General features: G+C 39.4%; 1 protein-coding gene across 7 annotated transcripts in view; it reads right to left on the bottom strand.

Moving 5' to 3' along the window:
* The window catches only part of LDB2 (LIM domain binding 2), a 486,610-nt gene that overhangs the window by 86,225 nt on the left and 376,906 nt on the right, over positions 1-23,479 (bottom strand). For all 7 annotated transcript variants that reach the window (XM_010591377.3, XM_023549741.2, XM_010591378.2 and 4 more), the window contains exons 3-5: positions 12,507-12,679; positions 5,994-6,116; positions 1,672-1,755 (exon numbers count right to left, since the gene is read on the bottom strand). In XM_010591377.3, coding sequence (XP_010589679.1) covers positions 1,672-1,755; positions 5,994-6,116; positions 12,507-12,679 — 380 coding nt within the window. The remainder of the gene's footprint in view (positions 1-1,671; positions 1,756-5,993; positions 6,117-12,506; positions 12,680-23,479) is intronic.

Below are 23,479 nucleotides of genomic sequence, written 5' to 3'. Positions count from 1 at the left end.
TTCTCTCACAGTCTAGGAAACTCGAAGTCTAAATTCATGGTGCCTACTCCTGGGGAATGTTTTCTCTGTCAGTTCTGGGGGAAGGTCATTGTCATCAATCTTCTCTTGGTCTAGGAGTCTCAGCACAAGAACCCTGGGTCCGAAGGACTCCTGCCTTGTGCTGCTTTCTTGGTGATATGCGGTCCCTTTCCCCTCCGCCAGCTTCTCTCTTTTTTATCTCAAAAGAAATTGACTCAAGATACAATCTAATCCTGTAGATTGAGTCCTGTCTCATTAACATAACTGCCTCTAATCCTACCTCATTAACATCATAGAGGTTAGAATTTACAACACAAAGGAAAATCACAGCAGATGACAAAATGGTGGGGAGCAATACAATACTAGGAATCATGGCCTAGCCAAGTTGATACACATTGTGGGGGGACACAACATAATCCACAACACCTTCTGTGACTGATTCCTGTGAGGTGTCTCTGTGTTGTTCTCCCATGATTCCTTCTGGAAACCTCTATCATGGTATGCATTATTCTGTATATAATTAGTTCTTTGTGCATCTGCCCCTCATAGGAGGGGGTTTCTTGATGTCAGGTCCTGTGACTGATGTCTTTAAATCCCCAGCGTTCAGTCCAATGCTTTGCACATTGCATCAGCTCAGGATTCACTGTTGAATGATTGAATGACATGGAAGAACCTGCCTGAATCATTCTTAATTCATAAAGAGCAAGCTTGGCTAAAGCAGTTCGGCATTTCAACATGTGCAAAAGGGCTACACATAGAGAACTGTGAATATAAAACAAAATCCACAATCCTGGGCCGCACTAAAGGATAAAGACGCGATAGGATAAACCTTAAGATGGGGAAAAGAGGCCCCGGGGAAGTGAGGTGCCATATACTGAAGGAACTCAGCGTCTCAGAGGCAAAGGAATACGGAATGTGGCCACTGCCTTCTTGTTAATTCTGGGGCGCGATGCTTGCTTTATGAATAAAGCCATGTCCTCCACTTGCATCTCAACTACTGCAATTCCATTCTAAAAACCCATGGGATACACAAGATCCTTTTAGACCAAATACGGAGGCTACGACTATTACATAGGTCGGAAATTTTGCCTAAAACTCTTACTTTTTAAAAATGAAATCTGACTATATCCAAACCAGAAAATTCCATTTTATGCTAACAGAGAGTCCTTAAGGAGCCTTAGCAGTGTTGCAGCTCTGGGGTGGAATTCCTCGAGGAGGCTCTATAGTCATGGCTGTTTCTAGGGGGCACACAAGTTCTCCTCAGGGGTCACAGGTCCCTGGGTGAAGATCCAGAGGCAGTGAAGTCAATAAGGCCAACTTACGAACTTACCGCCACCAGAAAGGAAGTAGTGCCGAAGTATTTTACGAAACAGGGACATTTCTAGCCTTTGAATACTTAATTCTGAGAGTCATATCAATGTAGAGAGAATGCTCAGCCTGACAAAGTCTATGTTTGAAGTTTTGCTAATGAAACTCCATCTTCGTTGAATGTGCATATACACGCACGTGCACACACAGCCACACCCACCCTAGTAGAGTACATACGTATTGTGCTATATCACCCCATTTTAACTTCTTGGTTCAAGAGGCAGAGAAACCACTCAAATATTTTTCCAACTCACCAGGAAAGATAATCATTCAACTTGGTCTTACCCTGAGGTAGTTGAGGGTAAAATTTGTTAGCCCCATCCTGGTGATGTTTTTGGACAGCTGATCCAGGACCTGAGGATCTTGTGCCTAAAGAGAAGGGGAAAAAAAATCACCTATTTACCCCAGTAAGACGGTCCCAAGAAAATCTCAGACTGTGTTCCAGCTGCTGAGAAATGCAATCACATCATTGCCAACTATTGGCCGAGGGCTGGTTGCTTCAGATGAATTAATTTATGTTTTGAAGACACTCATATGTAACACTCGAGGAAATGTTCAAACAATTGTGTAAGGCCCATTGTCCAGAAAAACCAAACTGACTCAGCTGTGGTCTCAGTTCTGGGGAAAAATGGCTTCATTTTCTCTCTCAGATGCTCTGGGACTATGTCTTCAGGGTCATTAAGTCAAACCCAGAGACATTGGGCTCAGATGTCACTCACGAAAGAGGGCAGGAATGTGCTTTAGAGCTGGCTTTGGTTTCCTGTCCTGATGATGTTGTCATTAGGTGCTGCAGAGTCGATTCTGACTCACAGCAACCCTACGCACAACAGAACGAAACTCTGTCCAGTCCTGCACCATCCTCACACCCATTGCTGTGCTTGAGCCCATCGTTGCAGCCACTGTGTCAAGCCATCTCATTGAGAATCTTCCTCTTTTTCAGTGATACTGATAGTACTGTTGTTTTTAACAGCTTGGAGTTGAGGATTGTATTTGAAAACTTTGCAAGTGCTATGAAAATATACGTATAAACCCAACCAAACACATTGCTGTTGAGTCAATTGACTCATAGTGACCCTTCGGGACAGAGTAGAACTGCCCCACAGGGTTTCCAAGAAGTACCTGGTGGATTCGAACTGCCAACCTCTGGTTAGCAGCCATAGCACTTAACCAGTATGCCACCAGGATTTCCATGTATATGTATGTGTATACGTATATGCATATGTATATGTGTGTGTATATATATATACATATATATATACTTTTTGAGAATTCTAACTCTTCTCCCCATTAACTGTGACTAGATATTGATGTCCTTGGTGGTTTTCTCCAGCAGGACAGTAAGGGTAAGCATCACAATTTCCAGAATATCAGCTACATTTAAGAAAGGGGTGCTCAGCTCCATGGACCACCCTAAATGTTCTGTACGGCAAGAAAAAATGAAAACCGTTTCTGGATTCCATTTTAAAATGAGCCTCTTGGTTGATGGTCCTTCTTTCTGTTTCCCTTTCTGTCTTTGTCAGTTGGTGTAAGCAAGTTGGAGTCCCTGGGTGGGGCAAATGGTTAAGAGTTGGACTGCTAACTGAAAGGTTGGTTGTTCAAACCCACCCTGAGGCACCCTGGAAGACAGGCCTCGAGATCTGCTTTTGAAAGGTCACAGCCTTGAAAACCCTATGAAGCAGCTCTGCCCTGCACATGTGGGGTCACCAGGAGTCAGAATTGATGTGATGGCAACTAACAACAACAACAGAGGCAAATTGGTGCTAAATAGAGGGAAACATAAGTAAATATCCCTTTCTCTCCATTTCTGCATTCATGTTCATGAGACTATCTTAGTGATACTAGCACACTTTTATTTATTCTTTTCTATACTTAATTTTTCTCAAGGATCCCTGGTGGCACAGTGGTTAAGTGCTCAGCTGTTAACTGGAAGGTCGGTGGTTCAAACCCACCAGCCGCTTTACGCGAGAAGGATGTGGCAATCTGCTTCTGTAAAGATTTACAGCATAGGAAATCATATGGGACATTTCTACTCTGTCCTACGGGCTTGCTATCAGTGGGAATCAATTCGACAGCAATGGCTTTGATTTTTTTATACTCAGTTTTTCTCACGGTGATACTACCAACTAGCTTTGTGTGTGTACACTTATACGTAACCAAACAAAAACCAAACCCATTGCTGTCGACTCTGACTCATAGAGACTTACACACATACATACGTACAGGCAGTAGTAGCCAGTTGCTTTTGAGTTGATTCTGACTCATGGCAACCCCACGTGTGTCATTGTAAAACTGCTCCATAGGGTTTCAATGGCTGATTTTTCAGAAGCAGATCACCAGGCTTTTCTTCCAAAGTGCCACTGGATGACCTCAATCCTCCAACCTTTTGGTTAGCAACCAAGCATGTTAACCACGTGTACCAGCCAGTATGTATACTTTGAATATACACATACACACATATAATATAGGAGAGAACAGCCATATTGTATCAGTTTTCACGTCAATTTCTTGAAAAGAGGTCTTTGGTGGACATGGAACCAATACTTATTGAACTCCATGTGCCGGGAAGAGTTGGTCCTAGAGAGATTGATCAAGCAGACACGGCTGAGTTCAAGGAGCTTGCATTTCACTTGGAAGATGTGATGATAATAAATAAATAGAAAGACGGTGCTGCTACTGCAGCTGCTGCTGCCCAATAGCTATACCTGCTGAGGGCCTACTATGTGCCAGCCACTTTTCTAAATGCTTTATGTACTTTAACTGCTTTCATTCTCAAACCAATTCTCTGAGGCAGGCTCTATTATCGTGCCCACTTTATAGATGAGGGACTGGAGGCACAGAGATGCCACGTCATTTGCCCAAAGTCACATAGGATCCAGGATACAAATCTAAGCAGTCTTACCCTACTGTCCAAGGCCCCAGCCACTGCCCTCTGCTGCCTCTCAGTCTATTAGGAGTATCATGAGAGTGGATACTCCAGGCCACTCCAAGGAGAGCAGAGGACTTGAACTGAGCTTTGGAAACTGAGAAGGACTTGAGTATGAGTGGTTAGAAACAAGAAAGCAGAATGTATGGGTGCTACAGCAGAAAGCACAAGGTCAATGGTAAGGGTGAAGACTGGGTTAGCTGGTCCAAATGAGAGGGTTGAGGACAAAAGCCTGCCGAGAGAGCCTGGAGTTGGTTAGTTGGGAGGCTGTTGGCTTAATAGCCTGGGTTTTGGAGTCAGGACCAACTGGGTTGAAATCTTGATTCTGCCACTATGAGGCTGGAAAATATTGGGCAACTTAATGAACCTCTCTGACACTCAATTTCCCACCTCTGGAATAATAATAACCTATCTATTTGAGTTACTGTGAAGATTAAATATAATAACGTATATGAAATACGTAGCACCAGGCCTGGCATAGTAAGTGCCCAGTAATTGCTAGTTTTTGTTATTTCAGAGAGTGCTGGCTGCCCATGAGGTGTATTGGCTGGTCTCCCGCATGGAAGGGGAGAATCCTACAACTAAACAACCATGTGCCATATTGTTGTTAGTTGCCATTAAGTCAGCTCCAACTCATGGTGACCTTCTGTATAACAAAACTAAGCATGGCCCAGTCCTGTGCCTTCTTCATGATCACTTGTATGCTTGAGTCCATTTTGGCTATTGTGTGAACCCATCTTATTGAGGGTTTCCCTCCTTTTCATTGGCCCTCTACTTTACCAAACATGTCTTTTTCTAGCAAATGATGATGTGTTCAAAGTTATCGAGTTGAAGTCTTGCCATCCTTGTTTCTAAGGAACATTCTGGTTGTATTTTTTCTAAGGCTGATATGTTCATTCTTTTGGCAGTCCACAGTGTATTCAGTATTCTTTGCCAACACCACAGTTTGAAACATCAGTTCTTCTCTATCTTCCTTTTTCACTATCCAACTTCTGAATGCATATAAGGTGACCAAAAGATCATGGTGTGGTTTAGACACACCTCAGTAAGTCAATGCCTTTTGGCTCTTTCTTCAGGTATTGTACCTCACTGGTTCCTATCAGATCTGACCTTTAAAACATATATCCAAATTGACATCAAATCAGACCTTGTACCTAGCTGGTGTTCAATAAATTTGATGTGATTAATGGCTAAATGAAACCAAGAGAACCCAAAATATTCCACTTAAATTCCAGCCCCAAGGTCAGATCTAAGGTACATAAGTCCCAATTCTCATCAGATGGTTCTAATCAAAACTGGAAACTGTTTTTCTTACTTGTTTTATTTCCTTCCACAGTTATACATAACAGGTTTATTAGCCTAGGCAGAGCAGTACTTGATAATGGCTGAATGGAATTTAAGGAAAGTACAAACTGTTTATTGAGGTAACCTCAATTTTGAGTTTAAAATAATAAAGTATCAAAAAACAGTCTCACAATGCACCAAACTTGAAAACAAATAAAAGCAAAAAAAAAAAAAAGAGCCTGTAGATTAAAATGGTTGAGGGTAAAACTCAGTAATATAGAGTTAATTACCTCAAGCATGAAAACTACTAGAGTTCTTTCACCAAGAGAGAACTGGGCTTTTCCCCTTGAGTAAAACAGGAAAAAAAAAAGAAAAGTGAAATAGAAATTAAATTACTTACATGCATGGCTAGAATGCTTCTTGGGACTAACTCTCTGTATTGTCTAATGGTAAAGTGCCATGTTTTTATTCTCATGAGATCATCAAAGGTGAACTCCAAGATCAGTCTGCCTTCTGTACATACCTGGAAGTGACAAACAACACACTCATTTGTGATCCACACCGTGAACACCACATTTTGCTGTACCTTTGGTTTTTAGGGGTTCATGATAGGCATCTCAGGGGCTCTGCTGGGAGGAAGCTGGGTCTCTACCTGGACTCTGAGCTCCTAAACATTTCCTAAATCCAACCACAGCATACTCAATTTTAAGGAGCCCTGTTGGTGCAGTGGTTAAGCGCTTGGCTGCTAACCCAAAGGTTGGTGGTTCAAACTCATCAGCTGCTTCAGGAGAGAAAGATGTGGCAGTCTGCTTCTGTAAGGCTTACAATCGTGAAAGCCCTATGAGGCAGCTCTACTCTGTCCTATAGGATCTCTGTGAGTCGCAATCAACTGGATGGCAATGGGTTTTGTTTGTTTTTTTGGATCTTCAATTTTATGTTTTAACCTATTGGGCTTCTGGCTAGGCTGTAGTATAAAATTAAGCATACAAAAGTCTGAAAATCACTGCACTGCAAATAAAAAAAATACATAAATGGCAATTAACTAAATTGGAGGATATGCTCATTTCTAAAGATGTGGTTCATCAAGACGATTAACAATATCAAACTTCTATGAAATCTTCCTAACCTTTTTTTTTTTTTTGTAAATTCAATACAAATGTCCACAGTTTTTTTGAGTTCCAACTATGTTCTAGATACTGGTTCAGTGCTTTCTATGTAGTCAATCTAATTTAAGATAATATTTTCTTTAAACAAACCAAAACCAGGAGAAGAGAATTACTAGCAAGGGTGATAAGGTGCTACTCAAGAAAGATGCTGCTAACGTTCCCCATCTTTGCTTTATCAAAGGTCTTAGAAGCACTGTAAGATAATTATTGATAATCTGGGTGAAGACCTCTACCTCTGATCCAATTAACAGAATCTGTGGGTAATCTCAGGCATTTGGACACCTTGCCCCAATACTCCTGGTTGAGTGGTCTTCAGAGTCTTTTTTTTGGCATCTTGGCTATGAGCATTGAGCACACTGAATGGCGGAAGTCTTCAGTGTCAGTGAACCACTCCCTCCAGCACACCCTCATATTGGAATTAATTTACCAAGGTTTTCAAAAGGATTGCATGGAAATTAAGCCACACAGTCCCCCCTGGGGTGTTAGTGTAACAGAAGCCACCTGTGGTGAAGGCTTCCACAAAAGGAGGCAACCACAGCCAGCCGATGACAGTGAAATATCCTGACACTATAGGACAGGGGCGTTTGGATGCTATTATCCTCTTTTTTAAAGAGAGGGAATTATTGGATATTTAAGCAAATATTAGCCCAGTTACATGTCATGCTTCTTTATTATCTAATCTATCTGTTTTGTGTTTATGAACCGCAAACCCAGGGTGGGCGGAATCTCTGGTTTACTTCTCCTGGAGTAGAATTTCGTAATGGGAAGACATGTGTGTAGCCATTCTGTTGAATTACTCCATTGGAGCACCTGTAAGGTCAAGTGAAATTGTGTTCTTTGTTCATTGCAACATTGCAAACCAGTTGGGGACCCTCCTTGTAGTCAAACTGTCACAGCCCTACAAAATATAGAAGCTTGCAACAAATATTGGACTCCTTCTGCAGTCATAACCAAGGACTCAGCTTTATCCAGGGCATATCATGTGCAAGACAGCAATTCTTAGAACTGAATCTGAGTTGACCGTGTTGGATGTTTCCTTTAAGGAAAATAGAATGACTTCCTCGAAAGAATGAATTGAAGAGGATTCTGGTCATGGATGGTCTTCTTCAAGTAATTACTCCTGCAGCCTTCTCCCAAGCCCTATGCAACCTCTCTGCCCCCTTCTGCCCCACCTTGGAAGTTAAAGGAAACCAAAGGCTTTGCAATTTATTTTAGATGTAACAATTAGCAAATGGAATAGAGGTGCATGAGAAAAAAATACATATATTCCTTGTTCTGAAATGGGGGGAAAAATGGGCATAGCCTATAATGTTTTCTCTTTTCAGAAAAATTCTGTGCTTTCCTCTTAATCAATACAATTAATGCTGCTTTATCTAAAGTTTGTCTTTTTTTTTTTTTTTTAAAGCCGCCTTTCACCTGGAATCCAAAATCAAAAGGGTCCCCAATTAAGAAAACATTTTCTGTTGTGCTGAATTCATGTTACCATGCTGTGAGCTCTGACATTTTGTTTCTGTGGTAACCAAAATCAGCTGATTAGTTGGCATGGCAACAGAAAAGATGTAATCCCAGCAGACACACTCTAATCAATGCCCCCAGCACAGATGGTCTCCGGAGGATCAACAAGAAAGAGGCTGGCAGGCATTCAGCGGATCACGTGCTAGCTTGAGACTAGGCCAGGAACAAGAGAACTAAAAAAGAACATTTCTTAAACTAACTGGTTGCTTTTTAACCCTTCTCTTTCTTTGACTAATTGTAAAGAAATATTGACTGTGCAGTTGTAATACATCGACTCTCAACTGGCCTTTATGAAATAAAGCACACTTTGTAAGTGGAGGGTGTTCAATTTCCTTGGTCTTTCTGTTTGGAACAGCATATATGGCACAGTGCTTTTAGATGGACATTTGCATAAAGCTCATTGCATTTTACATATATATACATAAATGCATATATACTGGAGCCCTGGTGGCACAGTGGTTAAGAACTCAGCTGCTAACCCAAATGTTGGCAGTTCAAATTCACCAGCTGCTCCTTGGAAACCCTATGGGGCAGTTCTACTCTGTCTTATAGGGTCACTGTGAGTCAGAATCGACCCAATGGCCATGGTTTTGTTTTGGCTTTTATAAATATACATATATATATATATATATGGGCAATATGATCGCTAATATTATAATTGGCTAGAGCTGGGGTAAGAGCATAAACCCCATGAGTATAACGTGGTATACATGCTAAGGTAAGAGTGAGGAAATAACTGTCAAAGACAGAAATGAGTATTCGTATAGGGAAAGTTCTTGGTGTACGTCCATGGTATTTTTCCATGGTAGTAAATGATTCCATAATAAATAACGGAGCACAGAAAAAACATAACCTATGTTTTTTTATGTTTACAGAGGTGAGAAGAGGGTCTAGTAACAGCTACAACTATTTTTCCAGTTTGTAAAACCAACGAGTACCTCCTATAACCTACCCTGGAGAGTACTTCTCTTAGTATTCTCCAGTGCTCGCACCCCCAAATCTAACTCGGGGGTCTTTGATTCAGAAAACCTTGAAGCATGTGCTACGGATTATGAAGGCTTGTTTTCTATTTGACTCAAAATTGAAAACCCCAAAGAAAGGCTTTCTAATGTGTGTTTTAAAACTCTAATTACATATTTATCCATAATCTATACTGTTCCTGGAATCAGGAAATTGCAAACTGTGAACTATACTCCTGAGGAATATTAAATATTACTGTTGATTAGGACTGCGGCTGATTTTTGATGCACTAGTTGACCAATTTTTCATAAAAGCAACTCAGAACCACTGGGTCAAATGTTACTTGTGGAATTCGGGATTATTGATGGTCTAAATTAGAACAATGGGATGCTGCCTGTACACAACCTGCTAAGTAATGCCGTGTGCTAATAGCAGGCCCCCCTTTAAAAATAAAACATGGTCTTCCGAGCTATCTTTCTTTGTGATACTGATAGGTCATTAGTCTACTCTTTCATACTAAATAGTCATAGTAGTTTGTTACACGGAGATGAGTTATTTTTAATTAATATAAGAACAAAAGAAAAATTTGAAAGATTCTGTGGGTAGTGTAATAACCACTAAGAAGCAAAAAGAAAAAAAAAATGAATCCTTTCAAAGTTTCTAAAAATAAATGTGCATAATTAGCTTCTGGAGTAACTGCACATAACTAAGCTCCATTTCCCAGAAAGTGATATTTTTCATCACGGTATGGAAATAGTCATTACAGGAGTCAGCAGATATATTGCCATGGAGCAGAGTAAGTCTCCAACAATTGAGACTTGGGGCAAAGGATGTTGTGTTCAAGATGGTACTCAGGGCTTCCTGGTGGCCACCCCATATGCCTGAGCAAAACACCTATCTCAGAGAGGTGAGCTTCTGGGATAAGAAAGATTCCAAAAAAAAAAAAAAGCCCAGAAACCCAAACCCGTTACCATTGAGTTGATTCTGTCTCATGGTGACCTCATGTGTTAGAGAGCAGAACTATGCTCCTTAGGGTTTTCTTGGCTGTAAACTTTATGAAAGCATATCACCAGACCGTTCTTCTGAGGTACCACTGGGTGGGTACAAACCACCAACTTCTCAGTTAGTAGTTGAGCACAAGCCATTTCCATCACCCAGGGACCCCTTTAGAAAGGATACAATAGAGGAAAATCTTAGTATCTTGATTTGGATAAAGAAGCATTTTCTCCGTTCATCAGAAAAATGGGATTCTTGTTGATCTGTCCCAAATGGGCAGCACTATATTTCCAGAGCAACTGACTATGCCGAGTTACCTTAATTTATGAAAAAAAAAGTTTCAGTCTGAGAAAGAAGAAATTGAGTAAATACGTAAAGGGCTACTCCCAAAGCATTTTTTTTTTTTGGAAGTAGCTCCTTAATTATGACAAAGCTTTATTTGTTATGGATATTTTTTCTATGAAGCATAAGGAATTGGTGTTTTCCTTGGATTACCTAAAAGTAATGCTAAGCCCAGAGAAAAATAATAATGAAGCTGCAGAGAAGGGCTATGTCTGCAATATTTAGAATTAGTGACGGCACTGGGTTTTTTTTTTTTTTTTTTAGTAAGGGTTGTATCCATCTGATCTATCAGTTTATAGAAATGTTCTGCGTCTCCAAAATGAAGTGAGACAAATTAAAGTCATCCAGGTGATCGCTTCTTTCCATATGGCAAAACTACCTTCCCCCCATGGGCCTTCCTCTGCATTCAATGGGAAGTTCCTTTGTCCTTGACCGACAGAAAAACAAAAACAAAAGCAAAAAACAGGCCAACTGTTTAAATGGGGAAAGAAAAACACTACGCCTGCCTCCTATTTAAAATGTCTATTGATAAAATCAAGATACCGTAATAAAAATGGCATTTGGTGATTTGTGTCTGTGTTTTGTAACTAATACTTTTGCCTTTGGTTTCTTACACCAGCATAGGACACCAGAGAGATTAAGCAGGACCAACAAGATGGATGAATACTTTTTAAAAAGAAGCATGTAATTTTTATTGTTGCAGCAAAACTGTAAATAAGTAACAAACACGTCTTTGGTTTTATAATTTGGGCTTTTGCAATTAACCCTGACAATTCAACTTCTTTTAACCACAAAGAGAGGGTCATCATTTATGTTTTGAACTAAAAGACATAGATAGTTGCTATCATTAATATTCCAAATTAGTTTCATATTGAGTCTTCGCCAAAATGCAATGAACTCATCCTCATTAAAGTAAACTTCCATTTGCCAGAATTTAGGACTGAATATTTGTTCTTATTAATTTTTCTACACTGTCTGTGGACAGTGTAGAAAAATGTGTTTGGATCATAGGTGAAGAATAAATAGAAGGTGGGGTTGAATTTCTAGTTCTTCCCTTTTTCATTTGCCTCCTTCACAGGGCCTTAAATTCTGCCTCAAAAGTTGTATTGCCTGATGCCTGACACCTATCCTCCCCTTCTGTTTTCCTTTTTCCTTGTTTGACAATCAGTATATGCTCCTACTGTGCTCAGTTGGTACAGTGGTTGCTAACCAAAAGGTCGGCAGTTCAAATCCAGCAGCCACTCTTTGGAAACCCTATGGAGCAGTTCTACTCTGTCCTATAGGGTCGCTATAGTGTTGCTATGGGTCAGAATCAACTCTATGGCAACGGTTTAATTGTGTGTGTGTGTGTGTGTGCACGCGTGTGCGTGTATGTACTCACTGAGTTGCTTGTTTGATACTCTAACAAATCACAGAACTTCTTAGAATTTGGGGGACATCATTTAAACTTTGAATTCCCTAACTCTGTTTATATTTTTAGTTCTCAAGTTCCTTAAAGATTATAGCTAGTTGGGTGCTATTTGATTTTTTCTTTGGATGTGAAAATTTGAATTTTGGTTTATTTATTTTTAATTTTACTAATGAAACACAAATACTGACCACACAATAGAAGGATATTGTTTTAATTGTAGAAGCCCTTTTGTATAAAAACTAAAATGTTAACTTAGCAACTGAAGTCTAATAGGCAGATAGACCATTCTTTTGAGGCTCTATCATGTTTTGACCTTCCTGGGCTCCATGTCACATGTACACATCTTAGAAGCACCCACCAAAAAAGTCTAGCTTTGTCACATACAAAAAAGATTATCTCACAGTGCTGGATGTGTCAGAGGTAGGAGAAATCAGCTCAACGTTCCAGAAGAAAACCAGAATTATCATCCTTCAATATACCCACAGAAGGAAAAGCTAGGCATGTTAGTGAGCCTGTCCTGTACCTTGGTAAACATGGGCTTCCCGTGCTGGGTGACCATGGCACACTGGTCGCAGTCCACCGTGATGGACGAGTTGTGGTATGACTCTTTTGAGTGTTTGAGGATGTAATACAGGTCAGTCACCCCTCCTTCAAACACAGTGCTAAAGTAACGGGGGATGAGGGTCCTGCCGATAGCTAGGAGAGAAACACAGAGAAACAAACCATTAACACAGGGATTAGACTCCTCCCACTCACCCCACACCATCGCCAAACCTCCTACATGGCATGCAAGTCTTCTCAAGGAACCACTTGTTGTTTGCCTTACAGTCAGCTCCGGCACAGGGTGACCCCATATGTAACAGAATGAAACACTGCCCAGTCCTGTGCCACCTTCATGAGAGCTGGTATGTTTTTGTCCAGCTGTTGTGTCAATCCATCTCATGGAGGGTTTCCCTCATTTTCGCTGACCTTCTACTTTACCAAACATGATGGCCTTTACTGGGAAGCCAATTTCTCTTGACAAACAGCCATGACCCTTGTGGGTCACGGTAAAATAAAATCCCCAATTTTTCAGGAAAATTTTGTGCATTCATCCTCCCAGATTTTCTCTCCATTGAAAGTCATTAATATTTGGGGAAAAATGCATTAACTATTTGGATCACATCTATACTCTCTAAATGAACATGTTTTCAAGAAAGAAAACACATTAAACCGACTTGAGTTTTTCCATGGATCATTTATAAACCAGCTTATACAATTATGTTTTATTATTATTAGTAGTAGTAGTAATAATAATAATGGTGTTGGTGAAGAATATTGAATATACCGTGGACTTCCAGCAGAACGAACAAATCTGCCTTGTAAGAAGTACAGCTGGAGTGCTCCTTGGTAGCAAGGATAGAGAGACTTTGTCTCACTTACTTTGGACATGTTATCAGGAGGGACCAGTCCCTGGAGAAGAACATCATGCTTGGTAAAGAAGAGAGTCAGCAAAAAAGAGGAAGATCCCCAAAGAGATGGACTAATGCAGTGGCTGCAACAATGGGCTCAAACATAGCAATGACTGTGAAGATAGTGCAGGACCGGGCAGTGTCCCCTTCTGTTGTATATAGGGTCGCTATGAGTTGGAACTGACTCAGTGGCGACTGACAATAACAAGAGAAGTAATAATCTAAGTTTAATAATATAATGCTTTGTAGTGTGCGAAGTATTTTGGCATTCTATTTTTGGATCTTCAGAGCAATCCCAAGAGAGTGACGGACTAGTTTGGGTCTTTTTTGGAGACCCTAAAAAGTAATTACGAAAAAAAAAAGAAAAGGTTATCACAGATGTTTCAAAGTCACTTGACTTAGAAGTAACTGATTGGGGTCTCTGTGAACACCAAAACCTGCTCTTTCCAACACTAGGTCTTAAACTGCTTTAAAGACTGGTTCTCCTTAAAAAAGTGGTCTGAGTCTCCACTTACAAAAAGACCCATACCTATATAACTGCTGATTTTCCTGTCTACCTCTGGATCTGGTAAGAGGTCTCTCCAGAATATACGGCCCATTTTAAGAGAACTCGATACCTTCTACTAGGTCTACACTGGTCCTTTTCGTACCGTGTGTCCTGCCCTGCCCCATTTTAGTTTGAACAATCGCGTAAGTAGCTGGGTCTTTCCAATATATGAAGCTTAGAAACATGTAACAGGCCTTTGCTTCAGCAGTGATTTTAAATCCTCTTACAATGAAAATCCCAATTCATAATATGAGGAATTTTGCTTATGTGCAGATTTGAAGGCAAAGTCCTAAAGTACTCTCAAGCAATTCAAGGTTTTAATAAATCTCTCACATTCACTGTCTAATGCCCCCTGAAAGACAAAAAATAATATTTAAGATAAATAAACTATCCAAGAGAGCTTTAGCTAGGAAAGATCATCCAATCTTCACCTGAATGTTTTATGACATTTAATTTCATCTAAAAAGAATCAGCGTTAATCCGTTCCATATGGATCTATATCTCTTGTACATGGACTTGGAAAAAATGAATATAGGAAGAATACCTTGCCAAACTGTTTTCTGAAGTAGCCTCTAAAGAATCCCGATGTGAATGACTCGTCCCTGCATAATTTATATAGTTGTTATTGATTCACTTTTACTGCAGGTAAAATCGATCAACAAGTGTGTGCGGAATATTCCAGGATATTTGGCAATCTCATCTTAAATAATTTTTACATCTACATTTCCTGAATACTGCCTAATCCACAAAAGTGTAAGTTCATTCACTGAAAATAAAAATTCAAACGAGAGTAATTTGAATCCACCATTCCCTTAAACGTATGCATAGCCAATATTATAAGGACAATTTTGTAATGCTAGAACCCTTATTGTGCTTTGCTAAACAGATAAAATGAATTTAATGTGTTTCAAATGTTTTGTCTTAGAGCTGATTACCATAAATCAGCTCAAGGAATTTGACAATTTGGAATCTGTACTGCCGAACATAAATATAAACCGTAAAAATGTAGACACAGGGTGAAAATATTTCACTATGCTGGCCAGGGAATTTTTGCATTATAAAGGTCCCCACAAATAAACACGACTGGATTAGGTACATTATAGTTATTCATCACTAATTCAACACTATCTAATTCCTTTGTTGCACTGTCTGCTCTATGTTGTCAACATTTTTTGTTCATAGTACAGTAATACCTGTGAAAGCAGGAACCTGGGTAAGGTGGAAACCTGTCAGAGAAGGGAAAGGTAGTCCTGTTGCGTTCTGGCTCTCATAGGTTTCACTGTATAAGAAAAGTTGACTTGGAAAAAGATTTCAGATTTCTTAACTTTAAACCTAAATCTTTAATTACATTTCCAACTCCAGAACATGTACAAACTAGATACTAAATATACTTAGAAGGAAAAGGAGTTTTACCTCTTTAGGAAATGAATGTTCTGGATATTTGAGATTCATTTTCAGTCCTGTTTCCTTTAGGCAACTGCCCCTACCGCTTTCTATGTGGTCCGGTCTGGACCATCATTCACAGAATTTCAACATCCACCTTGGTAGACTGCTACTCAGGTGGCCTCCGATGAACCAAGACAATGGTATCCATTCCTCTCTGTAAGTAGTTTCCTCTTGTTAAATCTGGGTTTGGTCCTGTGATCTGCTTTAATCAATAGAATGTGGCACAAGTGACCTCTGTCAGTTTTGAGTTGTTGCTGTCGTTACGTGCCGTCGAGTCGATTCTGACTCACAGCGACCCTACGCACAACAGAACGAAACACTGCCTGGTCCTGCACCATCCTCACGCCTGTTGTTACATTTGAGCCCATTGTTGCAGCCAGTGTGTCAATCCATCTCGTTGACGGTCTTCTTCCCTTTTGCTACCTTCTATTTTACCACGCATGATGTCCTTCTCCAGAGACCGATCCCTCCTGATAACGTGTCCAAAGTGTGTGAGACGAAGTCTTTTCATCCTTGCTTCTAATGAGGATTCTGGGAATACTTCATCCAAGACGGACTTGTTCATTCTTTTGGCAGTCGGTGGTATATTCAATATACACCTTGTGCTAAACTTCTAAAATCCCTAGAAGCTTTCATTTTTGTGCTCAGGGTGTAATCAGTTACCATGAACCAAATCTACCTACTCTAATACCACCATGCTGTGACTACCCCAGTACAACCGTATGGAGCCCAATACAGCCATATGGATCACATGAAGGAGGACTGAGTCTTCCAGCCAACAGCCCTAGCTGATCTTCCATTCAACAGCCAGCACTAACTTGCCGGTCATGTGAGTGAGGCCAACTTGGAAGTAGATTCACCAATCCTAGCTGAGTTGCCTCAAGCTGGACTTACATGGAGTAGATATGGCATCACCACTAAGCCTTCCCCAAATTGCAGAAACATGAGTAAATACCTTAGTTTCTTAGCACTGCTGTAACAGAAATACCACAAATGGGTGGCTTTAAAGAACAGAAATTTTTTTTTTCAGAAGTTCTTGAGGCTTAAAGTCCAAATAAGTCTCTTAGTAGCCCCAGGTTTTTCTTGGTTCCCTGGCGATGCTCACATGGCATCTGTCTTCCCCTGTGTGTGCATGCCTCTGTGTCTAATCTGCTCTTTTTCTAACTCAGAAGTGATTAGATCTAGAACCCGCCCTACTCCAGTATGATCAATTAACATAAAAAAGAATACTTTCCAAATAGTATTACATCCACAGGTATAGGAATTAGGATTTCAACACATATTTTGGGGGATACAATTTAATCTATAAAAGTAAATAAATGTTTGTATTTTAAGCCAATATGTTCTGGAGTGTCTTTTAATGCAGTAATGGATGACCATAACACCTTTTCAACCTCCTAGATCACAGTCATGTAATACCAGAATCCTTCCTTGAAAGAAAGAGGCAGTTTGCCACTGAAAACCTGTGTCATAGCAATATTGAAGTCCAGAAACAGAGGAAAGCACAGCAAAGAAACAGATTCTTTGTGGACTGACTTGGGCCCATGTGTCAGCTGGGCCTGAAGCCAGTTCCAACCCCTGAAGGTCCCAGGTATGTGAAACGCACCCCTCCCCTCTTCATTTTTGCTTAAGCAAGGTTGGGCTTGGTTTCTGTCATTTTCAAACAGAAGAATCCTGATTAATTCTGTCCTGTTGCACCTTGGAATGGGGCAGTGAACACTGAGGTAGATAAAGAAATGATGACAATAATCAACTGCAACAGATATCCAAATTCCCCTTCGGGCAACACGCTATTAGGAGTTTCAGGAGACAAAAAGGTACATTAGAGACTGTGTTAGTTTCCTGTTGCTGCTGTAACAAATTACTACAAACTTAGTGGCTTCAAACAATAAAAATTCACTGCCTCACAGTTCCAAGAGTCCAACACGGGTCTCACTGGATGAAAATCAAAATGTTCACTAAGCCACATTCCTTTCTAGACATTCTAGGGGGAGAGTCCATTTTCTTGCTTTTTGCAACTTTCAGAGGCTACTCGTACTCCCTGGGTTGTGAGCTCTTCCTCGAGCTTCAAAGCCAACAGTGGGTTGCGCTCCTGTCTAATTGCATCACTCTGACTTTCTCTCCTGCTTCCTTCTTCCGCTTTTAAGGACACTTGTGATTACACTGGACCCACCCAAATAATGTAGCATAACATCCTCATCTGAAAGTCCTTAATCAGATCTCCAAAGTGTCTTTTACCACATAAGGTACCATATTCACAGGTACCAGGGATTAGGTAGTGGACACCACTGGGAGTCAATGCTCTGCCTACTACAGAGACTATCTCTGCCAAAGAACTTCTATTCTGCAAGGGAGAAAAGTTAAAAATGTAACACACACACATACACACTCACACTCATGCAATGTACAATATATAAATAATGTGCAGTGAAAGGGATAGGTAACCAGAGAAAAGTCACATGTAGTTGAAGAAACCATTCTATTGCTCGTTGACTGAGTTCTTCTGCAACGGTTGGAGTAGGCGCGAAGCCCTATAGTAGGTGCCAGAAACACGAAGATAGACTGCTGTGCCTGTCTTTCAAACTCATTTCTAGCAAGAAAGTTAAAAAGCCATCCAAGTATCTGTAAAACAATGTGATCACTGATCACTGATCACTAAAAACATGGATTTGTGATTTTGAACCCTTTGTCCACTTGTTTTGAATTGTAAATTCAAAGTACAATTTTGGCTTTGTACTATTATTGAAGTACTGAAAAGATGAAAATGTCCTTTTAATTTAGTAAACTGTAGCCACAATGCACAGTGTAATATATACGTATATGTATATGTGTGTATATATACATTTATATACACACATATACAAATATACACATATAAATATAAATACTTTGATTCAGTGAACATTTCAGATAGATTTGCTGGCCCCTAATAGAGTTGCTTGGAAACCCTGGTGGCGTAGCGGTTAAGTGCTACAGCTGCTCACCAAAGGGTCAGCAGTTCGAATCCGCCAGGTGCTTCTTGGAAACTCTATGGGGCAGTTCTACTCTGTCCTACGGGGTCGCTATGAGTCGGAATCGACTCGACAGCACTCCAGTTCTGAACCCCTTTGAATTCTATACTGTCACATGTGTATGCTACACTTACACTTGACATTTATACTTTAATTTCCAGAATTAAAATATTTTGCATATTCACTGGGATGGTTAATGTTATATGTCAACTCGGCTAGGCTGTGGTTTTTAGTGGTTTGGCAGTCATCATATAATCGTCCTCCATTCTGTGACCTGATGTGAGTAGCCAAACAGTTGGAAGGGGAGTTTCCTTGGGAGTGTGGCTTGCGTCCAACATACATGTATGTTCTGGCAACGCTTGCACTCTCTCTCGACTCTGTATTCTTCTCATCATCCTCTGATCTTTGGTTCTTGGGATGTGAGAAAATCTCAGCCTGCTGCCTGACCTGCAGATTTTGGGTTTGCCAGCTTCCACAACGCTGTGAGCCATCAGCCTACCACCTGACCTGCAGATTTTGGGTTCATCAGTCCCTGCAGCCACGTGACTCAGGAGAAGTTTCCAGCCTGCTGCTTGAGCCTTGGATTTGGGACTTGCCAGCCTCCACATTTGAGTGAACCATTTCCTTGAAATAAGTCTCTCTCGCTATGTTTAGATATACCCTTCACTGGTTTTCCTTCTCTAGAGAATCCAACCTAAGACACTGACATACATAAATCTACATTATGCTCGCATTAAAAGGATTACAATTTCAAATATTCCTGGACAGAGATTGAGGGTATAGTAGATTATAAAAGAGTATCCACTTTTATAACACATTTAGGTCAAAATCCCCAAAGTTGAGAAGTACAGAGAGTAAGATTGCACAGGAAGATCTTCCGAGATGTGAGGTGACTGGAATACACTATGTATTATTTATCTCTGTAAGTAGAAAGGAAATCACAGATTACATTATTCAGAAGCCTGGATTGTAAATAAAGTATGTTTAAATAATACCCTTTCTTGTACATAAACATTATTAGCCCAGAAGTAGCTAAGAATTTATCCATAGCTAATTCAGATGTTGAGTTCTGCCTTCCAATTCCTTGGAAAGTTCTTTGTTGTCGTCTCGTTGTTTTGTTTTGTCCCTCCCCCGCTCACCCCAAAAGGTCTTGCTCTGAAAGGTGGTAGGCCGATGGTGCTGTGGAAGTAGTGTCTAGTTTCTATCCTTTCGATTAAAAATAATCCCTAACCCTTCAAGATACCAGGTGAAATTTTTCCCCATTCAGAAACCAAATAGCACAAGATATAAACTACTATGCATTTTCCCCAAAGTGGAAAGTGTGTTTTTTAGAGCATCTCATCTCTGTTAATAATTACGAAAGACTTTTCTTATACTTAAGGATGCTTATAGGTAATTAATGTAAGAGAAATTACAATTAGATATTGAAAGTACAATTACATATGGGCAAATGTTCAAACTAGCAATAAAGTGGGAAATTAAAATAATAAAACAATTAAAACGTAAACCCGGTGGGGTTGTGGTGAAACAGGCATGCTCAAATATTTCTAGGGAAATCCACGAAGCAATTACTCTTTATCTTGAGAACCTCTCCTTCTATGATAGTTTATTAGGTGGGAATCTAAGCTCTTGGCAAACACCCTTGCCAAACTATAATTCTAATGTTCACATACATCTTAAGTGCTCTGAAATCCTTCAAGTCCTTAGAGAAATTGCTATCTAACATAAGACCTTTTTATTTGGGGCGATCATTTTCTATTTTAAATCTCTGCAATTGCTACCTTTCAAAGACAATCCACTCTAAAAAAAGATAGAAAGAAAGAGGTTGAGAACCCTAATTAAAATGTTGAATAAGAGGAAGATTGAGAACTAAAAATGTATTGTTTTTGTTGTATGCCATTGAGTTGATTGCAACTCATACCGATCCTATAGGACAGAGTAGAAATGCCCCACAGGGTTTCTTAGGTTGTAATCTTTACAAAAGCAGATCACTAGGTCTTTCTCATAGAGCATCTAGTGAGTTCGAAATGCCAATGTTTTGATTAGCAGGTGAGCACTTATCCATTGCACCACCCAGGCTCCTTGGAACAATGCATTAGTGCTGTTGCTGTTGTGTGCCATGAGGTCGATTAGCACTGTTCAAGTCCCTGAATGATATAAGCAGTTAATATGTTTGGCTGCTAACCAAAAGGTTGGAGGTTCGAGTCCTCCCAGAGACACCACAGAAGAAAGGATTGGAAATCTACTTCCAAAAAATCAGTCATTCAAAACCCCATGGAGCAGTTCTACCTAACACACATGGATGGGGTCGCCATGAGTTGGAATTGACTAGACAACAACTGGTAGCAGTAGTACAGCCTAACACTTGGCAGATGTTTAACTGTTGGTTTTCCAACTCATTGGAAAGCAATAACCACACATTTGTGTGTTTAATTACCCATTGCCATCAAGTAGATTCCGACTCATAGCGACTTTATAGGACAGAGTAGTACTGCCCCACAGAGTTTCCAAGGAGTGCCTGGTGGATTCAAACTGCCGACCTTTTGGTTAGCAGCCGTAGTTCTTAACCATTGTGCCACCAGGGTTTCCGTGTTTTTAACTAGGAGAGTTAATTGTAATAAAATAATTATTATGTTTTTTAAATTGCTCTGGACATGATAACTCATATATCGGTTTTCAAATATGGGCAGTTTTATGCAATTCCGCTAATGCTGCAGTACCTTAGAAATCCAAATGGAAATTCGACTCCCGAGGTACATAATAAACACAGAGATTCATTAAACTCTAGACTTAGCTATATTCGTAAATCAATGAATGCATTATGTTAACCCGTAAATGGAAATGCTCCTACTAGTGAAATAAACAGTACTGATGACTTCACTTATGGTAAATAACCATTTTAAATAGCAAAAACTATGGAAATAAAACATGCTAAACTTTGATAGGGGTGAAATCGGTTGAAGGAAGATTCCTTTGTCTTGGTGAAGGGAAAGCAATTCGAGCTAACTTTACTCATACAAATTGACATCACTGCATTCCTGCATACCTTTTACTTCTTTTCTCAAACAAAACCATTTGACTCTAATATCTTCTCACTGATTAGCTCCCTTGCCATTTCAAAGGTTCATTCACTTCCTATATGCTTATTAAGTCCCTACTGGGGACTAACCAAAAAAGATTGTCAGTCAGAATCTACCAGCCGCTCCTTGGAACCCTTATGGGTCAGTTCCATTCTGTCCTATAGGGTCAGTATGAGTCAGAATTGGCTCGACAGCAATGAGTTTTTTTTTTTTTTTTGTATGGGCTAGACGATGGGAAAAAAAAGATTCAAGAACTGATGCATTCACATTGTGGTGTTGGTGGAGAATATTGAACGTACTCTGGACCATTTGAAGAACAAACAAATCAGTCTTAGAACAAATACAATCAGAATGCTCCCTAGAAGAGAGAGTAGCGAGACTTCACCTTGCTTATTTTGGACATGTTATCAGGAAAGACCAATCACTAGAAAAAGACAACATACTTGGTAAAGTAAAGGGTCATCAAAAATGAGGGAAACCTTCAATGAGATGGATTGGCGCAATACCTGCAAAAATGGGCTCAAACATACCAATGACCACGAGGATGGCGGAGGATCTGGGAATGTTTCATAATGCTATACCTAAGGTTACCATGATTTGGAGCTGACTTGACGGCAACTAACAACAACAACATGGACCATCTGTTGTTCTAGATACTGGGGATATTCTTTTCATTATTGAAATTTATAATGTAGTTTACACCTGGCAGAATTATTTCTGCCATCTGTATTACCTGTTTTATTTCAACATTTTCATAAGCAGGGTCTCCTTTTTAAGATGAACGTTGAGAAAATTTTATCAAATTTTCCCCCCTCCAAAAAAAAAAAAAAAAATTTAGAGAGAGGATGATTAAAATTAGATTAAATTTACTAAGAAGAAATTGACACCTTCAAAATATCCAATCTTTCTGTATAGGAAAACGTCCATTAGCTTAAGTCTTTATTTCCAGTTCCAAAGAATTTTGTAGTTTTCTATATATAGATATCCAACATTTTTGTTAAGAAGATTCTTGAGTATTTTATTTACGCTGGATGGTTAATGTAATTTTTTTCATTGTGTTTTTATTTAGCACCCAGATAACCCAGATACTTAACAATAATTAATTTTGGGAGTTTTTTAGAAGATAATTTTGTTTGTTTTCTAGGTAAAGAAATCAATCATTCTGAAACAGTAATATTTCTGTTACTTTCCTCTTTCCAATATATTTATATAATTTATATAATTTATTTCCGGTCTTATGGAAATAGTTAGAACGGAATTTTCAGAAAAACTTAAATAATGAAGGAAGTAGTAGGTATTCTTTTCTTTTCCCCTGATTTTTATTTTTATTTTTTTAGGGAATGACTCTAAGGGAGGTATTACATGTTGATTGGAGACAATACTACTTGTTATGACAAGAAAAACAGATTATTCTCCTAATCCCTTTTTTTTCCCTCTTTTTTAATTCTGTTGGATATTTGATCAAGTCTTTTGAGTAATTATCGAAGTTAATTTTTGTCTTTAAAAAGTATTAATATATTTTCAATTACTGAACAGTTTTTGTACTCTTAGTATAAACCTTGTACACACACACAATTTTTGTTTAAATTCAACTCATTTCCTTCATTCCTTGAACAGCTGTGGGGGAAGGAATGCAGTCTCCAGTATGAAGGACCATGCTAGGCAGTGTATTAGAGAATGATAGAGCCAGAAAGGATCCCAAGTTTAGTTCAGTGGTTCTCAACAGCATTTTCTAATTCAATGGGTTTATAAAGATTTTGAAATTTACCCCTAGCTAGTTTCATATATATATTTTTTTAAATTGTTAAAAAAAAAAAAAATGTTTAGCAAGGTTTCTCTGATTCAAGTAGGGATGATCTCAACTCATGGAAATTCTGCTTAGCTCTTGATTAGCGATTATGAATGGCACTTAACATATGTGGAAAGAATAAAATATAAAATGCTAACAATTATTTAATAAA

Source organism: Loxodonta africana, chromosome 5 (assembly GCF_030014295.1).
Source record: "Loxodonta africana isolate mLoxAfr1 chromosome 5, mLoxAfr1.hap2, whole genome shotgun sequence".
Lineage (NCBI taxonomy): Eukaryota > Metazoa > Chordata > Mammalia > Proboscidea > Elephantidae > Loxodonta > Loxodonta africana.
Note: the sequence above shows the minus strand (reverse complement) of the source record. Positions and strands in the feature narration are given on the sequence as shown.